The sequence below is a fragment of the Nicotiana sylvestris genome, chromosome 11, assembly GCF_000393655.2.
Source record: "Nicotiana sylvestris chromosome 11, ASM39365v2, whole genome shotgun sequence".
NCBI classification, from domain to species: domain Eukaryota; kingdom Viridiplantae; phylum Streptophyta; class Magnoliopsida; order Solanales; family Solanaceae; genus Nicotiana; species Nicotiana sylvestris.
The window spans coordinates 136,764,041-136,779,401 of record NC_091067.1 but is presented as its reverse complement, the minus strand read 5'-3'; the positions used below and the strand labels follow the sequence as shown (position 1 = coordinate 136,779,401).

The window sequence follows — 15,361 nt, the reverse complement described above, 5'->3', positions numbered from 1 at the left end:
CGTGCTCATTTAGAATTTCCATCTTGAAATTTTTCAACTTGGCTTAGACTTAGGCTTCTAGACTCCAAATCACTTATAATATACTTCGTACACTTATTATCATATCCAATTGATATCCATCATATTAATAGTCCGTCTTTGCACACAAAATAATATAATTAGCTGCACATCAACTTTCTTAATAGCTTAAGTACTTCAAAAATTTTCTGGGGTGTTACATTCTCCCCCACTTAGGATCATTCGTCCTCGAATGAGAAGTAGAGTCGACCCCAATTCTGCACATAGCTTCGCTCTTTTCTCACACACCTCAAGTTCCCAAGTATGTTAAAGTAACTGATATAATTGTCCAAAATAAAGTATGTTAAAGTACTGATATAATTCTCAAGTTCACAAAATAATCTTCCCGTGTAACATATGGCGCTCGCGCGAGTTGCGCAAGTATGTTAAAGTACTGATATAATTGTCCAAGTTTCTCACGATTTTTTTTTCTTCAAATTAACATTTAGAAAGATTTGAATAATTAATATTCGTTAGTTCAGGAAATATTCTTTAACAGTCTATTTATGGTTTTAAAGATTTCTTATGTTTTTCAAGACACCTAGTCTATGCCAAAATTTAAAGTCACGACTCGAACTTGTGACATAGTTTATATTTTTCAAGGAGGTCACGGCTTACATGGCAGTAAAAGCACGGGAAGTCATAATTCAATTTTAACGTATTTTAACTTTATGGTTAAACTATAATTTTTTTATTTTTTCTTTAGTTTCACATTCAATTTCCGGTATTCACATTGGGCCTCAATTAAATCAGCATTTGAACCGGAAAGTCTCACATTGGGGTAAAACATTTAGTAACAAAGGCGACTCCATATTTTAGGATTCGAACCTGAAACTTTTGGTTAAGAAAGACGGATTACTTATCACTCTACCACAATCCTTTATTAAACTACAAGTTACTCCTAGGGAGTTTTGATATCATCAAATGAGAAATTAAGGTATTATGCATGTTTAGCCTAAGTTTAAAGGGCAAGCCTCGTCGAAATTGCGAAAAATACTCTCTCGTATAAAGAGTCCGTTTGGACATAACAATTTTTTCATTTTTTGAAAAATTTTCATTTTTTTCGAAATCGTTGTTTGGCCATAAATTTCAATTTTCATTTGAAGATAAATTTTGGAATTTTTAAAAAATTTCAAAAACTCCAAAAAGTTATTTTTTAAAATTTTCACGCAAATCATTTACAAAACTTTAAAAACAACCCAAAATTAAATTTAAGTCCAAACACACATCTAATTTTCAAATACCATTTTTACTTTTTTTTTTAAAATTTTTACAATTCTTATGTCCAAACCCCACAAAGTAACATAAGAAAAATAGTCTTGTTATCCAAGACCTTCCCCAAAAATATCATAATAAAAGGAATATAAGAGTTTGTCGCTGGATATTAACCAAATAGAATAAACGTCAGTCGAACAGAAATAAATAAAAACTCACAAACTTTATTTCTTTTAAAAGAAATTTTTTTCTCCTTTCAAACTATGGTTAAATAATATTTTGTCCAAAAGGCTCTTGTTCAATTCAAATCAATCCATTTCATTTCATTGAGATTCATTGACTGTGACAATATTCGCCGTCAAATCTAACGACGAAGAGACGTTAAAATCCCATCCCTTGTCCGCCAAAAACCCTTTAAATGCTAACCAAGTAGGCAAGTACTACTCTCTCTCTCTTACACGTTAAAGCTAAAATTTCTTGGCAATTATCACTTCAACACACCCACCACCCCCTACTCCAACCCCATCCCAACTGTGGCAATCATTGTACTACTTACTACTTCTTCCCTCTCCTGAATTCTACTCTACAGATAGCTCTCTCCAGCGCCGGAAAACTCATCGGAATCTGGCCGGCATGTTCTTCTCCTTAATGGGTTTCTCTCTATATCAAGATTTACCGAGTTCTTACTGATCATATTTTTATTTACTGGTAATTAACTTCTTGCTTTAAGCTTTTACTACTGTGATCGACACTGTTTTTCTTTTCGTTCTCAATTTTTCTAGGTTGGTTTTGTTCTGTAGCTAAATCACTCATCTTTTTCTTTTCCTTCTCTTTTGACAAGAATTCAGTATAGCATTGAAAGCAGTAGAGTAATTCTTTTCTAAAGTCTTAACTGTGTATTTCTTCTGTCTTTAAAAAGACTATTTAAGCTTAGTTATAGCTCAGAAGAGACATTCATGAAATTTTCTCACTGCCATTTTCTGTTCCTTTTGTTTATTCGCAACTGTTTTTTTTATAACTGCGGGAAATGAAGTGAAATAAAAAAATATAAAGTTTTCATATTGGGGTTTGAATTAGGGTCTGTTTTTACTTGTTAGCAACTTATTTGTTTTTCTTTCTTTACGCTTTACAGTATGTTTTCTCTTTCTTATTAGCAACTTCTTTGGTGTAAGTTTACTTGTGGTAAATCTTTCCTTCCACACAGTTTTTATTTTCAATTTGTGGTAACTGTTGTAAAGAGATAGCGTGGTAAAATGTTGTTGCTTGTCCAATAAGGCTAATTCTAGGAGACATTACTGCCTAGCGTTTCAGAGTCTGTGGTAAAACGTTAACAGTACTAAATTTTTGGACTGTAATTTGTGTCTCCTTCCATTCTTCGTCCCCGTGTGTTACAGTGGTCTTTTGACATTTATTCTCGGGCCGATGGTCTACGGAAAACAGTTTTTCTATCTTCACGGGAGGGGTGGGGTCATAGTTTCTACGGTCCCAGACCCCACTTGAATAACTATACCCGGTTTGTTGTTGTTGTATCTTATTATTCTTCACCTATCTTTTGTGTCTCTGGGACTCTATTAATTTCTCATTTATTGTTTCCCATCTGCTTCCTATGTATCTATTTTACCTACCAGCTTGGACTTCCTGTGCTATTTCATGGTGTACTATACTACTCTAACATTATAACATGATGATATTTGTTTCTAATTCATTTACGCCTTTTATTCTCGTTGAATACTAAATTTTCCAGTTTCTGGACCATGCAGGCATTGAATGATAAAGATTAAAAGTGGATCATAACAAAACACTTGAAATTGTTCAAGTGATTGGGTTTTAATTTTCTAGTTTGAGATGAGCGACCAAACGTCTGAATTTCATGTAGCACAACAAAGCAGGAGAGAAAGGTTGAGGTTTAATTCGGAGCAAGGAATTCAACCATATCAATATGGAAATATTTCGTATGATCCATCTGTAATGTCGACTGAAATGTTTAATTTCGGTACAAGCACGGAACCTGTTGTAGTGTCAAATAAGGATTCTATGATGATGCATAATCTAGAGTTGCGAGCTGCAAGTGATCGGCTTGATCATAGAATTAGTCATGATGTTACACAAAATTGTAGCAATTGGAAAAGCATTGATTTGCAGCAGACCGGTAATTGTAATTGGAATAATGTTGGAAATTATTCAAGTGGATCTGGAGTTGTTACTGAAAGCAATTTACGTACTCCAATGTTTGTAGGGGATCAAGGTTTATCGGGATCGTTGAATTTGAATAATGTTTCTACCATGGATGTGAAGCCCAATTTTTTCGATTATCAAGAAATACAGCAGTCTCCCGTGACTAATTCATCCTCTAATATGCAATATAGTTCCACCGCAGTACTTTACCATGATACTCTTCAACAAGTTGTCACTTCTGCCACCGTTGGAACCCGAGGTGTAGAAATGCCTGGATGTGGTGCGTGGACGGAGAGCGGGAATGAACTTCTTTTGCTTCCAAATTATGTTGATCATTCTCGCCCGTTACACGTGAGAAACTCTTCTGACTTAGTAAGTAGGCCGGTTGAGAGATGTCATCAATGGATTAGTTGTGAATTGGGTACAAATGTGAGCACTAATAGTACTGCTCCTGATAATTCTAACGCTCAGGCGTTAGCTCTCTCGCTCTCACCGGTTCCAACATCAAAAACAAATATGGTACAGATGGAAAAAAGAAGTTCATTATCTGAAAATTTTGCAATTGCACATCGGAGTGCAGTGCCACTTGGTCCTTTCACTGGTTATGCAACTATACTGAAAAGCTCAAAGTTTCTAAGGCCGGCACAACAGTTGATGGACGAACTATGCAATCTTGCAGCCGGTTCAAACACCGTTAAAAGTTGCATTTACTCGAAGAAAGTTCGTGAGGGTGGTGTTAGGGTTTCTTGTGATGGTAATGCTGCTGAGTCTTCATCAGGAGCCGTTGTCGGAGATTCGGGTGGCTCATCAGCTGAATCCAATGGGCGGCCTGATTATTTGCAAAAGAAGGCGAAGCTAATATATATGCAGGATGAGGTTTGTGCAATATTTCCTTTTATCTAGCTTAATTTATTTTCAATCAATTGATGTTTTAGTTTTCTTGCATAACATATATTTTCCAATCAAAAAATTGTTTAATCTGCTGTATAATGTAATTTTCATAAGGTTTTATAATTTTGCAATATGTAGTGTATCTAGAATTTCTCATGAGTTCTTATTTTTCTTCTATCTGTGAATCCTTTTCTTGCATGCATCCCCACCGTTATGTCTTGCAGAGTGTTTTTACTAGGTAGATTATCTTTTTTTTTTAACAACCGACAAAGCCCGACGGCGTAGTGGCATATGGTTTGAAGCTCCCCAGATAATGGGCTTGCCGTTCTATCCTTCTATAATTAAATCTTAGAGACGTGCTGACTTGCGCCCAACCCATACATCACGCGTTGTGCTCTAATATCTAGACTGCCCCGCCTGGCAGCGTTAGGAATTTCTTTTCATTTATCTTCAATCTTATGCGGATTTTTTGAAGGACGTTTGAATGATTATCTACTTTCTTGTTGGCTCGCTATTCTAATTTCAGTTTCATTTGATAGAGACATAAGTTTAGCTAATCGTTGTAGCTAACAATGGTATCTCACTATGTCACTTTTCTTGTGTAAAAAATAGGACATGGTATAGTATATCTAATATTTGGAATAAATCAAGAGCCCTAATTCTGAACTAGAAGCATTGCTGAATATCGATCGTAGCACTTGTTATAGAGGAGTTCCCTTCAGTATAAAATTAGTGTTAGCTACATTGACTTATTTGTATCCTACTTTTATAAAACGATTAGCTGGCTGTAATAAAATTACACTTGCTATGTCGAGTAAACGGGAAGCAATAGTATTAAAATTGTAAGCTCCATTTGTTAATGACGCTTCCTGTTAATCATTGAGAAAGGTTCATACGGAGTTGCCAGTTTGATCAAGTGCATTCACCTGTTGGAATTTGAAACTTGGATCAAAGTTCTGTGACATTGTTCTTAATATGATATATTGTACACTAGCTCCATAAAACTAAAAGAAGTTTGTTCTTTTAGAAGGACCAGGATTTATTTAAAAGAAGAAGATATAATCAAAATGCAGGTTTTGTTTGTTCACATCATACATGTTTTTACTCAAAGTATCACAATATTGGGTCTCCCTTGCTTAAGATTATCTTCTTAGATTGGTGATTTCCAGTGGTTTCACTGCTAATATTTACACTTGTAATGGCTCTCAGCTTTCGTTGCTGTTTCTTGCAAATATGCAGCTTGTTAAAGGTACATGGCAAAGAGACTGTTGGTTGCTTTTGTTGTAGGACATAGTTTAACTTTTTGAACCTACCGTCTTTTTTTCTTTGCCGGTCGATCTATGATTTGGTGCCTTTAACATCTACGTTCTCCATCAGCATGAACATTTATTTACTCAACTAAGAGCATTGCTTAGAATAAAATGATTTTCAATCAATGATGTTTTGTTTAGTGACTTTTTTAAAGTGGAATCTCATCATTTAAAGACCATACTTTGATGTTCTCATAGTTGTAAAGCAATGTCCTAACCAAGTACGTCTGTTGCCGACATCTTTTAAAAAATTACTTGTTCTACCAATTGATTTGACGTTCTACCACAGATTAACCGAACTTCAGTGTCAAATTATTGGGATTAAATTTAACAGCATACCCAATATAATCCTACAAGTGGGGTCTGAGAGGATAGTGTGTACGTGACATTACCCCTATCCTGTGGAGGTAGAGAGGCTATTTCCAAAGACCTTCGGCTCAAACTTGTATTTGAAATTTTAGTTATTGTAAAGTTCAAAAATAGAAGCAACAAATGGAACATTTTGCACCATATCGCTTCTTTATATTTGGTGCATATTTAATATAGATGAGAACTATATTGACTTAAATATACTTGTGACAGATTTGTAGAAGATACAAACAATATCATCAGCAAATGCAAATGGTGGTCTCATCCTTTGAAACTGTGGCTGGGCTCAGTGCAGCGACCCCTTACATTTCCTTAGCTCTCAAATCGATCTCGCAACATTTTAGATCATTAAGGAATGCCATCTCGGATCACCTAAAGAATATAAGGCAAGCATTAGGTGAAGACTTGCCATCCCCAGCATCTGGCATGAGCAAAGGTGATGGAACTTCATCGAAGATGAAATTCGTTGACCAGAGTTTACATAAGCAGAAAGCTGGCGGAGCCGGGGTGGCCTTTTTTGAATCCCAGCAACATGTCTGGAGGCCCCAACGAGGCTTACCCGAGCGTGCTGTGGCTATTCTTAGAGCTTGGCTTTTCGACCACTTCCTTCACCCGTAAATCTCTATTCTCAAATGCTCTGTTAAAAATCCACTGTCGTTCTGACTCCATGTGATAATGTTATGAAATAACTTTTTTGTTTACTTGTAGGTATCCTACAGATAGTGATAAACACATGTTGGCCACTCAAACTGGTTTAACTAGAAACCAGGTAGGTCTACGACCATCCTTAAGGTTTGCAGTTTATAGAAAGAAATTCTAACTTTTATATTCTAAATACATTCATGACATTACACAAACTTAAAGCGTGATATGTTTAATACAGGTTTCTAATTGGTTCATTAATGCACGTGTTCGTGTGTGGAAACCCATGGTTGAAGAAATTCATACGCTGGAGACTAAAGGATTGGGAGATCAAACCGGCTCTAGTGTCAGAAGATCAGATGGGAAGCTTGTGACAGAACGACCAAACCATGTAAATGATGGATTGAATAGAAATAGTATTAGCATTTCAAATTGTGGCCAACATTTCAATGTGCTCAACATGAGTGGCATGTCAGAGAAGCAAGATGACTGCTCAGGGATCGGCCCCTCAGAACGATTAGACGAAGATATATTGTGGAAGAATCAAGAAAAGCGGTCAAGGTTAGAGTGTCATATTCCTGCTAGCATGGATGGTTCGTTAATGGGGTTTGTACCTTACCAGAGAAATGGACTTGAAATCGGAGGTATAGGAGCTGTGTCGTTGACATTGGGTCTAAGGCAAAATGCTGAGGCTGCACTACAACAGCAACAGTTGCAACAACTACACGAACATCGACTCAGACAGCAGTTTGGAGGTCAGATGATTCATGACTTTGTAGATTGAATGGTTTATTATGACAGCTGTCTAGCAAGTTTAAGTTTAAGCCACGTAATGACAACATCACAAGATAAATGTTCTGAATTTTGTTGATATATTGAGTAGTGAAAGGCACCATAAAGGTATGGGGAAAATAGTTGTAGATTGTCATTTATGTAGTAGTAAGTATAGGGGGCTTAACCATATATTATGACAAGGCTCTTGAATTATGATTCTCAAATACAAGTGAACGAACATGTGTTCACTTAACTAAAGGGTAAGAAATACTTTGGACCCTTTGCTATATGGAAATTCAAATTTAAGGATCTAATAATTTTTGTGTTAAGGTCAAGTCCTGCAATGTTTTTAAGCAGGCAAAATGGAAAAGTTTCACAAACAATAAGTACGCAAGTTGGAATTGTCACAAACAAAGCTCAAATCTGAAACTTTTTGTCAAGGATAAAGGAATGCTAAGGGCATACACAGAATTTTTAGAAAGCGGTATTACCATTTAAAGAAGTGAATGAATATATCACTATAACATGTTATTAAGAAAGTGAAATTTGAATAAGATGAATGAAAACTAATTCAAGTACATTAGCTAGCGTTTGGCCAATAAATTTTTAAATTTGTTTTGAAAAATCTAATTTGGATGAAGTTTGATTTGAAGATGAACATGTGTTTGGACATCGGTTTTCAAAATATATTTCCTAAATTTATTTTGTAAAAACATGAAATATGACTTATACCTACAAGTTCTAAATATTATCACAAATACCTAACAATACCATTATCTATAGATATTCATTATATTATCGCAAACCATAGTCTTGAACATAAATAAATTTGGTACAAAATTATCATTTTTATAATGAACTACATGTTATACTATCAGATGACCGAGCAGATGAAGCAATATTGTTACAAAATAATAAATGGTGGGTTCTTTTATAAAATACAAAAGTTTGGGGCAATTTTTAAAAAATATTATAGTGATATTTTGGCCCAAAATCAGCTTTGGGATTTGAGATTTGAGATTTTGTCAAAATGTAGCCAAAATCTATGGCCAAACATGTGTTTGCCAAATAAAATTCAAATTTATTTTGGTAAATCTATGACCAAACGGGTCCTTAGTATACTTTTTCTTGATAAAATATTTATTTTTTAAAAAAAGGTTCATGATAGCCTTATTAGAAGTAATACTAGTACATAATAAACTGAAATAAATTATCATTGATGTATCTTTTACTAGCAAATGTACCTTGTCCTTTATCTCGTAGTTCATATTTCTACATACCATTATTCTTTTGACAAATGAAAGCAATCTATACCGCACGGTCTCTCTCTCCAATGTCACTGAGCCAAGTAGCAAGCTACTAAAAGGCCACTTGCAAATCATAGGACAAAACTATTAATCATGTATTAAAAGATTTTTATTTAAAATATGGATATTTGAATGAAAATAAAATTACGATTGAGCTAAAACTACTTTTGATACAGGTTTAGTCCCTTGATAAGTGGAGTCCTCCTAATTACTCTGTTAAATACGTGAATTTTTTATTACAAAATTATCCTTCTAAAATTTAATTTTTGTTATGTACTTGAAATAAAAAATTAAAATAGCTTTATTCTTCTCTAATTCAAATAAGCTAGATACGTAGTTGATGCAAATGATTGTAAAAATCTATTATTAACAACTTATGATGTGTTTGGACCACGAGGGAGTATAATATATCACATATTTGACACTAATATGACTCTATTTTGAAAGATCCATAAAGAATAACGAGAAATTCACTTTTACGAAAAGACTCCTTTTCGTTCTCTATTTTTAGATTTACCAAGAAGACAAGTATCTTTTTGTTATAAATATAATTTTATTTACGGTGAATACCTATATTTAGAGAGATTCTGGGATTATTACTTGGTGGCTAAGTCACTCTTTCCCTATAAATAAAGGGTTCTATTCCATTGTAATTCATCTCCAAAACAATAAGAATTCTCTCTCTCTTTCTTTGCAATATTCTTCTTTTATTATTTTATAACACGTTATCAACACGAGACTCTGGCCAATTGAGTAGAAGCTTTGGGATTGAGCATAATGATTGCCAATTGTTCCATGAACTTTCTTCATAATTAAATTCTGGATTTAAGGTAAGTATTTTACTTTATTTTTCTCTTTTAAATTCTTGAATTCTATAATTTGATTTTATATACAAGCAAAGACAATAAAGTTTGATTATAACTCTAGTAGAGTTTGTATGAAATTATAACCACCCAAAGTGGTAGAATTTGCCTTGCCATAATCAGATTCACGTATGATTGTGGGCAAAGAATTGGAAACCCGTACCATTGAATTTGCTTCATTCTCATTCCCTTAAGAGATGTGATAGAAATATGTAATAAATCTGAAAGAAGACATAATTATTACTATGAATGTATCAATGGATGTGGACGTAGCAATATACGAAATTATAATCGTCATCATTGTGGTAATGAGAACAATAAAGATTTTCAAAATAATCTTTCACTTTGTGAAAGTAATATTTATCATCGATTTGACATGAGATTTTGTAAAGCACATATAGATGATTATGGTTCATTCATGATGTGAATGTGATAACATGTGATTTATGAATACATATTCATTCTTAGAAGAATATGAACATGCTAGTGGTAGTGAATATACCACGCTCACCTCTAGAATGAGGTTTGAGAGGAAATAAGAAAATAATGTCATTATTATGGCATGACTGGTCATTGGTCACATACCTATTGTACGCCAAAATATTTTGGCGAAGTGATTATTAAAAGGCAACAGTAATGCAAGAAACAGATCTTGTACAGAATTCTGAGCATGATCACAATGGTGTAACTTTCTCTTTAAAAGAGATATTCATCATATGGATGTTGATGAATATGTGGTACTACAAAATTAATTAAGAACTCTGCAAGAGCCAGTTATACTATTTTGGAAAAATACAATTGATTACCAATAAGATATTGTGTTGTAGTAAGTCTCAAAGAAACTTATTCAGTTTTCAAAGTATACGCGAAAGCAGTTGATTATATTGAGACTATAAATAAAGGAAGGATTTAATATCTTTTATTACTACAACTTGTAGGGTAATATGTATGTGAAAGTTACCCGCTTTATTCTCCAATTTGTACTACACAAATAAAAAGATGCCACAATAAAGTAGAAGTTTATTGATATAAAAAACCCATATCATAATAAACTTGGAGTTTATTGATAATTGTACACGTCATGGTGTAGATCTGAAATTTATCAATATTGATAATTTATTCGGTTGGCATAATTGGTTTAGCCATATCAATTTAAGTATGATGTGCAAAAATAATATAAAATTCGCATGAGTAAATATTAAAGAACTAGAAAGTTCTTTACTAATTTTCTTATATTGTTCGTTCTCATTAATCAATAGACCAACTAAAATTGGGATTGAATCGCATGAATGCTGGAAATATCAAAGGTGATTATGGGCCCATTCACCTGCTATGTATACCACATAAGATGCATCTATGAGATGGTTACATGTGCGATTATTAATAATCTGCAACATGGTATTTTGCGAAGTAACTTGCTCAATAATTTAGTTTAGATTTTAGAGCATAATTTCCATATTTTCTATTCAAGATAGTTCATCTTGATAAGTTGGTTTAGCAAGATGATTTATTGAGTGCCTCCACTTAATAGTTAAATTATTGTTTATGAGAACAAAGTTATCTATATCAATTTGATATATGTTATATACCAAAGTATATTATTTTCTCTCCATACAAGTGGTTCAAGGTCATGAACCAAATAATTCCATCTTATTATTATTGATATGTGAGATATATTTTGATTAACACCATAATGCACAAAGGTGAGTTCTCAAAGTTGAGGAAACAAGTTAGTTTTTCTAACATGAGAGGGAGATATGATAAGCAGTTGAGAAAAAGTTACGTGGAATGAATTATCATGTGTACATCTAGATCCTCGAATAAAATAATATGAAAGGATAATTCATTTGCAATATACCGCAAGCATGCCAGACACATTTGCTGATCAAATAAAGTAACTATATTCTCATTGCAAATGCGCCTATTAAGTCCTAGAGGACAAAGTCCATGGTACGCTTAAAGCATATAGACAAATCAGTTTCAAATAAACTTTTTGATAAAGAAGATGAGCAAATGATCAAAATGATCATAATAAAAGATGCAAGTGATCTAGAAGATCACATGACATAACACTTCATAAAATCTCATGAGAGATTCAGGTACCTGAATATATTAATGAAGAGATCTCTATGTTATGTCTTTATGAAAAAAGGAGGTTGAAACTGATTTAAAATGTTCGTCGACAACATCTATGATAGCGCTAAGTATAGATGAGGATCTTAAGTCTTTCGAATATAGACACAAAAATAATGGCCAAATAGAAGAGACACAATTCAAGTAGAATTTGGTTTCATATGAAAGACAAGTAGTTTTGGACCTGCAGTTCAAATACTTGAAAGTATAAAGTCAATAATATGTGCAATCAGTTTTTGATATCTTATATGTCTAGCATGACATGAAAACTTGATATGCATCTAAAGTCTATTATATGGCTTAACTTATATGACAATCCATGAAGGATTTAAGTTGCTTGAAGCATATACAATTTTTGATCTTGAAGTACCACTTTCTCAGTGCAATTTTTGCACAAATATATTTTGCTATAACTATAAGCATGATAATATGATAGCAAAAGTTTTCACCTCTATGTGAAGATATAACTAAATATGGCTTATGTATAACTGAATAAATAGGTATGAATACCTTACGTATTGTTACAAATAAATATTTGATCAAACAGACTCTAGTACAAAATATGGTTGCAAAAGTTAATATTTTAAGCGAAATATCGAGTACAAAAAGGGGTTGGAACTTGAAGGTTCGAATTGTGAGATTATGACACATTTCATATCGCGAGAATCCAAACAATTCTTTCTCGCTTGCATTACTTATTCAGGATGAAAAGGTACATGTAATATACATGCTATTCTTTCATTTTGTATTCGTCCAGAATCTCCAACTGTTTATTTTGTACTATGATTTTTTGAGAAAAATCTAGTTTATGATAAATAATTAGTTGGACAAATTCCATAGAACGAATAATCAATTTCAAATAATCAGTTTTAAGCGGTAAATGATTTTTTCTCAAAAATCATAGAAAAAAGTGATCAGTTGGAGATTCTTGATGAAACATCTAAAATATTGCAAGTAAATTAACATGTTTTTTTGATTTCTCGCGATATGAAATGTGCCATAATCTCACAACTTGAACCTTCGAAGTTATAACCTATTTTAGTAATTGATATTTCTCTTAAAAGTTAACTTTTGCAGCCATATTTTGCAGTATATCAGCTTGATCAAATGTTTATTTGTATACAAATATCTATTTTTGTTTATTCAATCGTACATAAGCTAATTTAAAGCGGTAAAAGTTACAATATTGATAAGAATTTAAAAAGATACTTATCTTAGGATAAATCTTAATGTCGAGAACGAAAAAGAGTCTTTTCTTGAAATTTGAATTTCTTATACATTAGAGTCAAATATATAATATATTATTGATAGAAAAATACTTTATCGTGATCAAAACACATCAGAAGTTGTTATTGATATGTATTAAATTTTGAAAATTCTCATATCTGGTTTATTTAAATTAGAAAAGGGAAAAAATTATTTTTATTTCAAGTATCTAACATAATTTAAATTATAGAAGAAAATTGTTTTCTACAACCGTATGTAATTAAAGAATTAAGAGGACTCCACTTAAAGGACTTAATGTGTATTAGAAATAGTTTTGATAAAATATAATTCAACCGAATAGCTTAACTTTTAATTTAAATTTTAAAATTTTATTTTTCATAAAAATATCCATGTTTTATTCAAAAAATTTATCACAAATAGTTTAAAATGTTATCCTATGATTGTCAAGTAGCTTTTTAGTAGATTGCTTTCATTTGTCAAGAGAATAATGGCATGTACAGATCTGATCTACGAGCTAAGGATGAGGTAAATCTATTCGTCAAAGGTTCTTTCATCAGAATTGTGAGCACGTGATTTTTGCTTCCACGACAATTACTCCAAAAGAAATCGAAAAATGAAACAAATTGTCTTTGTGTATAATTTTGAGAATTTGCGTGACATTTTTTTTTGATAGCTATTTGTAGTCTTTGTCTTTGATTGTTTATTTTTATTAATTAAAAAAACAAAAAATATGTTGCGTATAAATTTAGGATCTCATTCTACTATTAGGAATTAACTAAATAGTATTTGGTTTTAAATGAATAAAAATCACAAAAAAATATTATCTTTGGTAATTTTGTCATTTTTATCGTTTAAAGGTTGATTTTGTTTAATTAATATATGATATTGTGTGGTAATTATTACTAAAAAAAATCAATTAATGTCTGTGTGATATAATTTTAATTTTATAATTTATTTTTAGGATTTTTGTAAATTCGGATTTTTAATTAGAAATTAAAGAAGGAAAAAGAAAAGAGTGCAAAAATTGAGAAAAGATTCGGACCTGGGCTCATTTTTAAAACCCAAAGAAATCAGGCCCAAACACATTGATCCAATCCGTCCCCCCAGATACAAGAAACGACGCCGTTTTGGCACCTTCCATCTGGACCGTTGGTCAAACAGATCCAACGGTCCAGTTCAGGTCTCTCATTAATCCAAACGACGCCGTTTAGGCATGACTAATCAGAGTCGTTCATCCCATCCAATCCAACGACTCCAGGCTTTCCCCAGATACCCGACCCATTGGTACCCGGATTGACCCATTCCCAACACTAAACCAAACGACGCCTTCCCTTTAAGTGAATAGATCAAGGCCGTTGATCATCAATGATCCAACGGCCGAAATTTAATTCCCCGTCCCGTATATAAGCCTTCCTCTCTTACCCCCACGCCCCTAAGCCAGACCCCCCTCCCTCATCCTTGTCTCTTTCAAAGACTGAACCCAAATACCCCTCAAAACCCTAGCGCCGCCTCTCCACCCCCTCACCATAAACCCGGCGGCAACGATGCCGGTGACCACCAGATTAACACCCCTAGTGCACCACGACCCCCTGGACACGGATCTGCAAACCGTTGGTTTCAAATCTTCCCCCATCGTCTTGAATCTTCATTTGAAGATTTGAGCCAAACCTCAGCCTATGCCGATCCACCCCAAATGCACATCAGTTACTCCCCTGACCTCCCTCGTGACCAAACCAAGCCTGGTTTGGTTCGAATCTAACCAGTAAGGTTCGAACCCCTAATCTGAGCCCCAAAGAACCCTAGAAATCCAAAACCTGGGGGTTTGTCCAATTAAACGAAGGGTTGAGGTCTAATAGACCTTAATCAAGGTGTTCTCAGTTGAGAACACTTCGATTAAAGTCCGTTCAACCTCAAAAGAGGTCAAGTCAAGTTCGAGCCTGGTTTGTTCTGTTCTTAATCGTCCGAGATAAGTTTCTTTTCCTTCTGTTCTTGTTTGTGTTCTACTTATATTTGCTTGCATGATTTAGTTAGTTTGTTTGATTTTTTCTGTTATCTTCTTTCAATTATGTCCGTCTTCATAAGACCTTTTATGTAATCATTTTTTTTCTGATTGTTTATTACTTGTACTCACAGTGAATTATGTGTCCAACCTGTTTAGAATCATAGGATAGTTAAGTTCGTGTTAAAATCCCCCTGTCACATCTAAGTCACTGAAAGCCATCTGATGACCTGCTTGATATATTTTATTGTTTGTTAGCTATCTGTTGTAGCTTATATGGTCAATTAAGTAAGTGTCGTCAACTAAACTCACTTGAAAACTAGAAGAAACATGAGTCTGCCCATTCCAGTAGAATTTCTAGCATGATTCCTTTTCTCTATGTTAAGAAAACCCGTATCA

At 33.4% G+C, this 15,361-nt stretch overlaps 1 protein-coding gene across 1 annotated transcript; it reads left to right on the top strand.

The window, feature by feature from the left end:
• Nucleotides 1-1,721: 1,721 nt before the first annotated feature.
• LOC104225253 (BEL1-like homeodomain protein 7) lies at nucleotides 1,722-7,740 on the top strand. Its single transcript, XM_009777015.2, has 5 exons — nucleotides 1,722-1,980; nucleotides 3,033-4,323; nucleotides 6,231-6,631; nucleotides 6,726-6,786; nucleotides 6,901-7,740. The coding sequence occupies exons 2-5, from the start codon at nucleotides 3,118-3,120 to the stop codon at nucleotides 7,441-7,443; spliced, it is 2,211 nt and encodes a 736-aa protein (XP_009775317.1). The 5' UTR covers nucleotides 1,722-1,980; nucleotides 3,033-3,117; the 3' UTR covers nucleotides 7,444-7,740.
• Nucleotides 7,741-15,361: the final 7,621 nt, after the last annotated feature.

Excerpts from the sequence above, each read along its gene's own strand:
- LOC104225253 (XM_009777015.2), top strand. The coding sequence starts at position 3,118 with ATGAGCGACCAAACGTCTGAATTTCATGTAGCACAACAAAGCAGGAGA. Across the intron at positions 4,324-6,230 it reads TAATATATATGCAGGATGAG|ATTTGTAGAAGATACAAACA; the intron begins GTTTGTGCAATA and ends TACTTGTGACAG. Across the intron at positions 6,632-6,725 it reads TTCGACCACTTCCTTCACCC|GTATCCTACAGATAGTGATA; the intron begins GTAAATCTCTAT and ends GTTTACTTGTAG.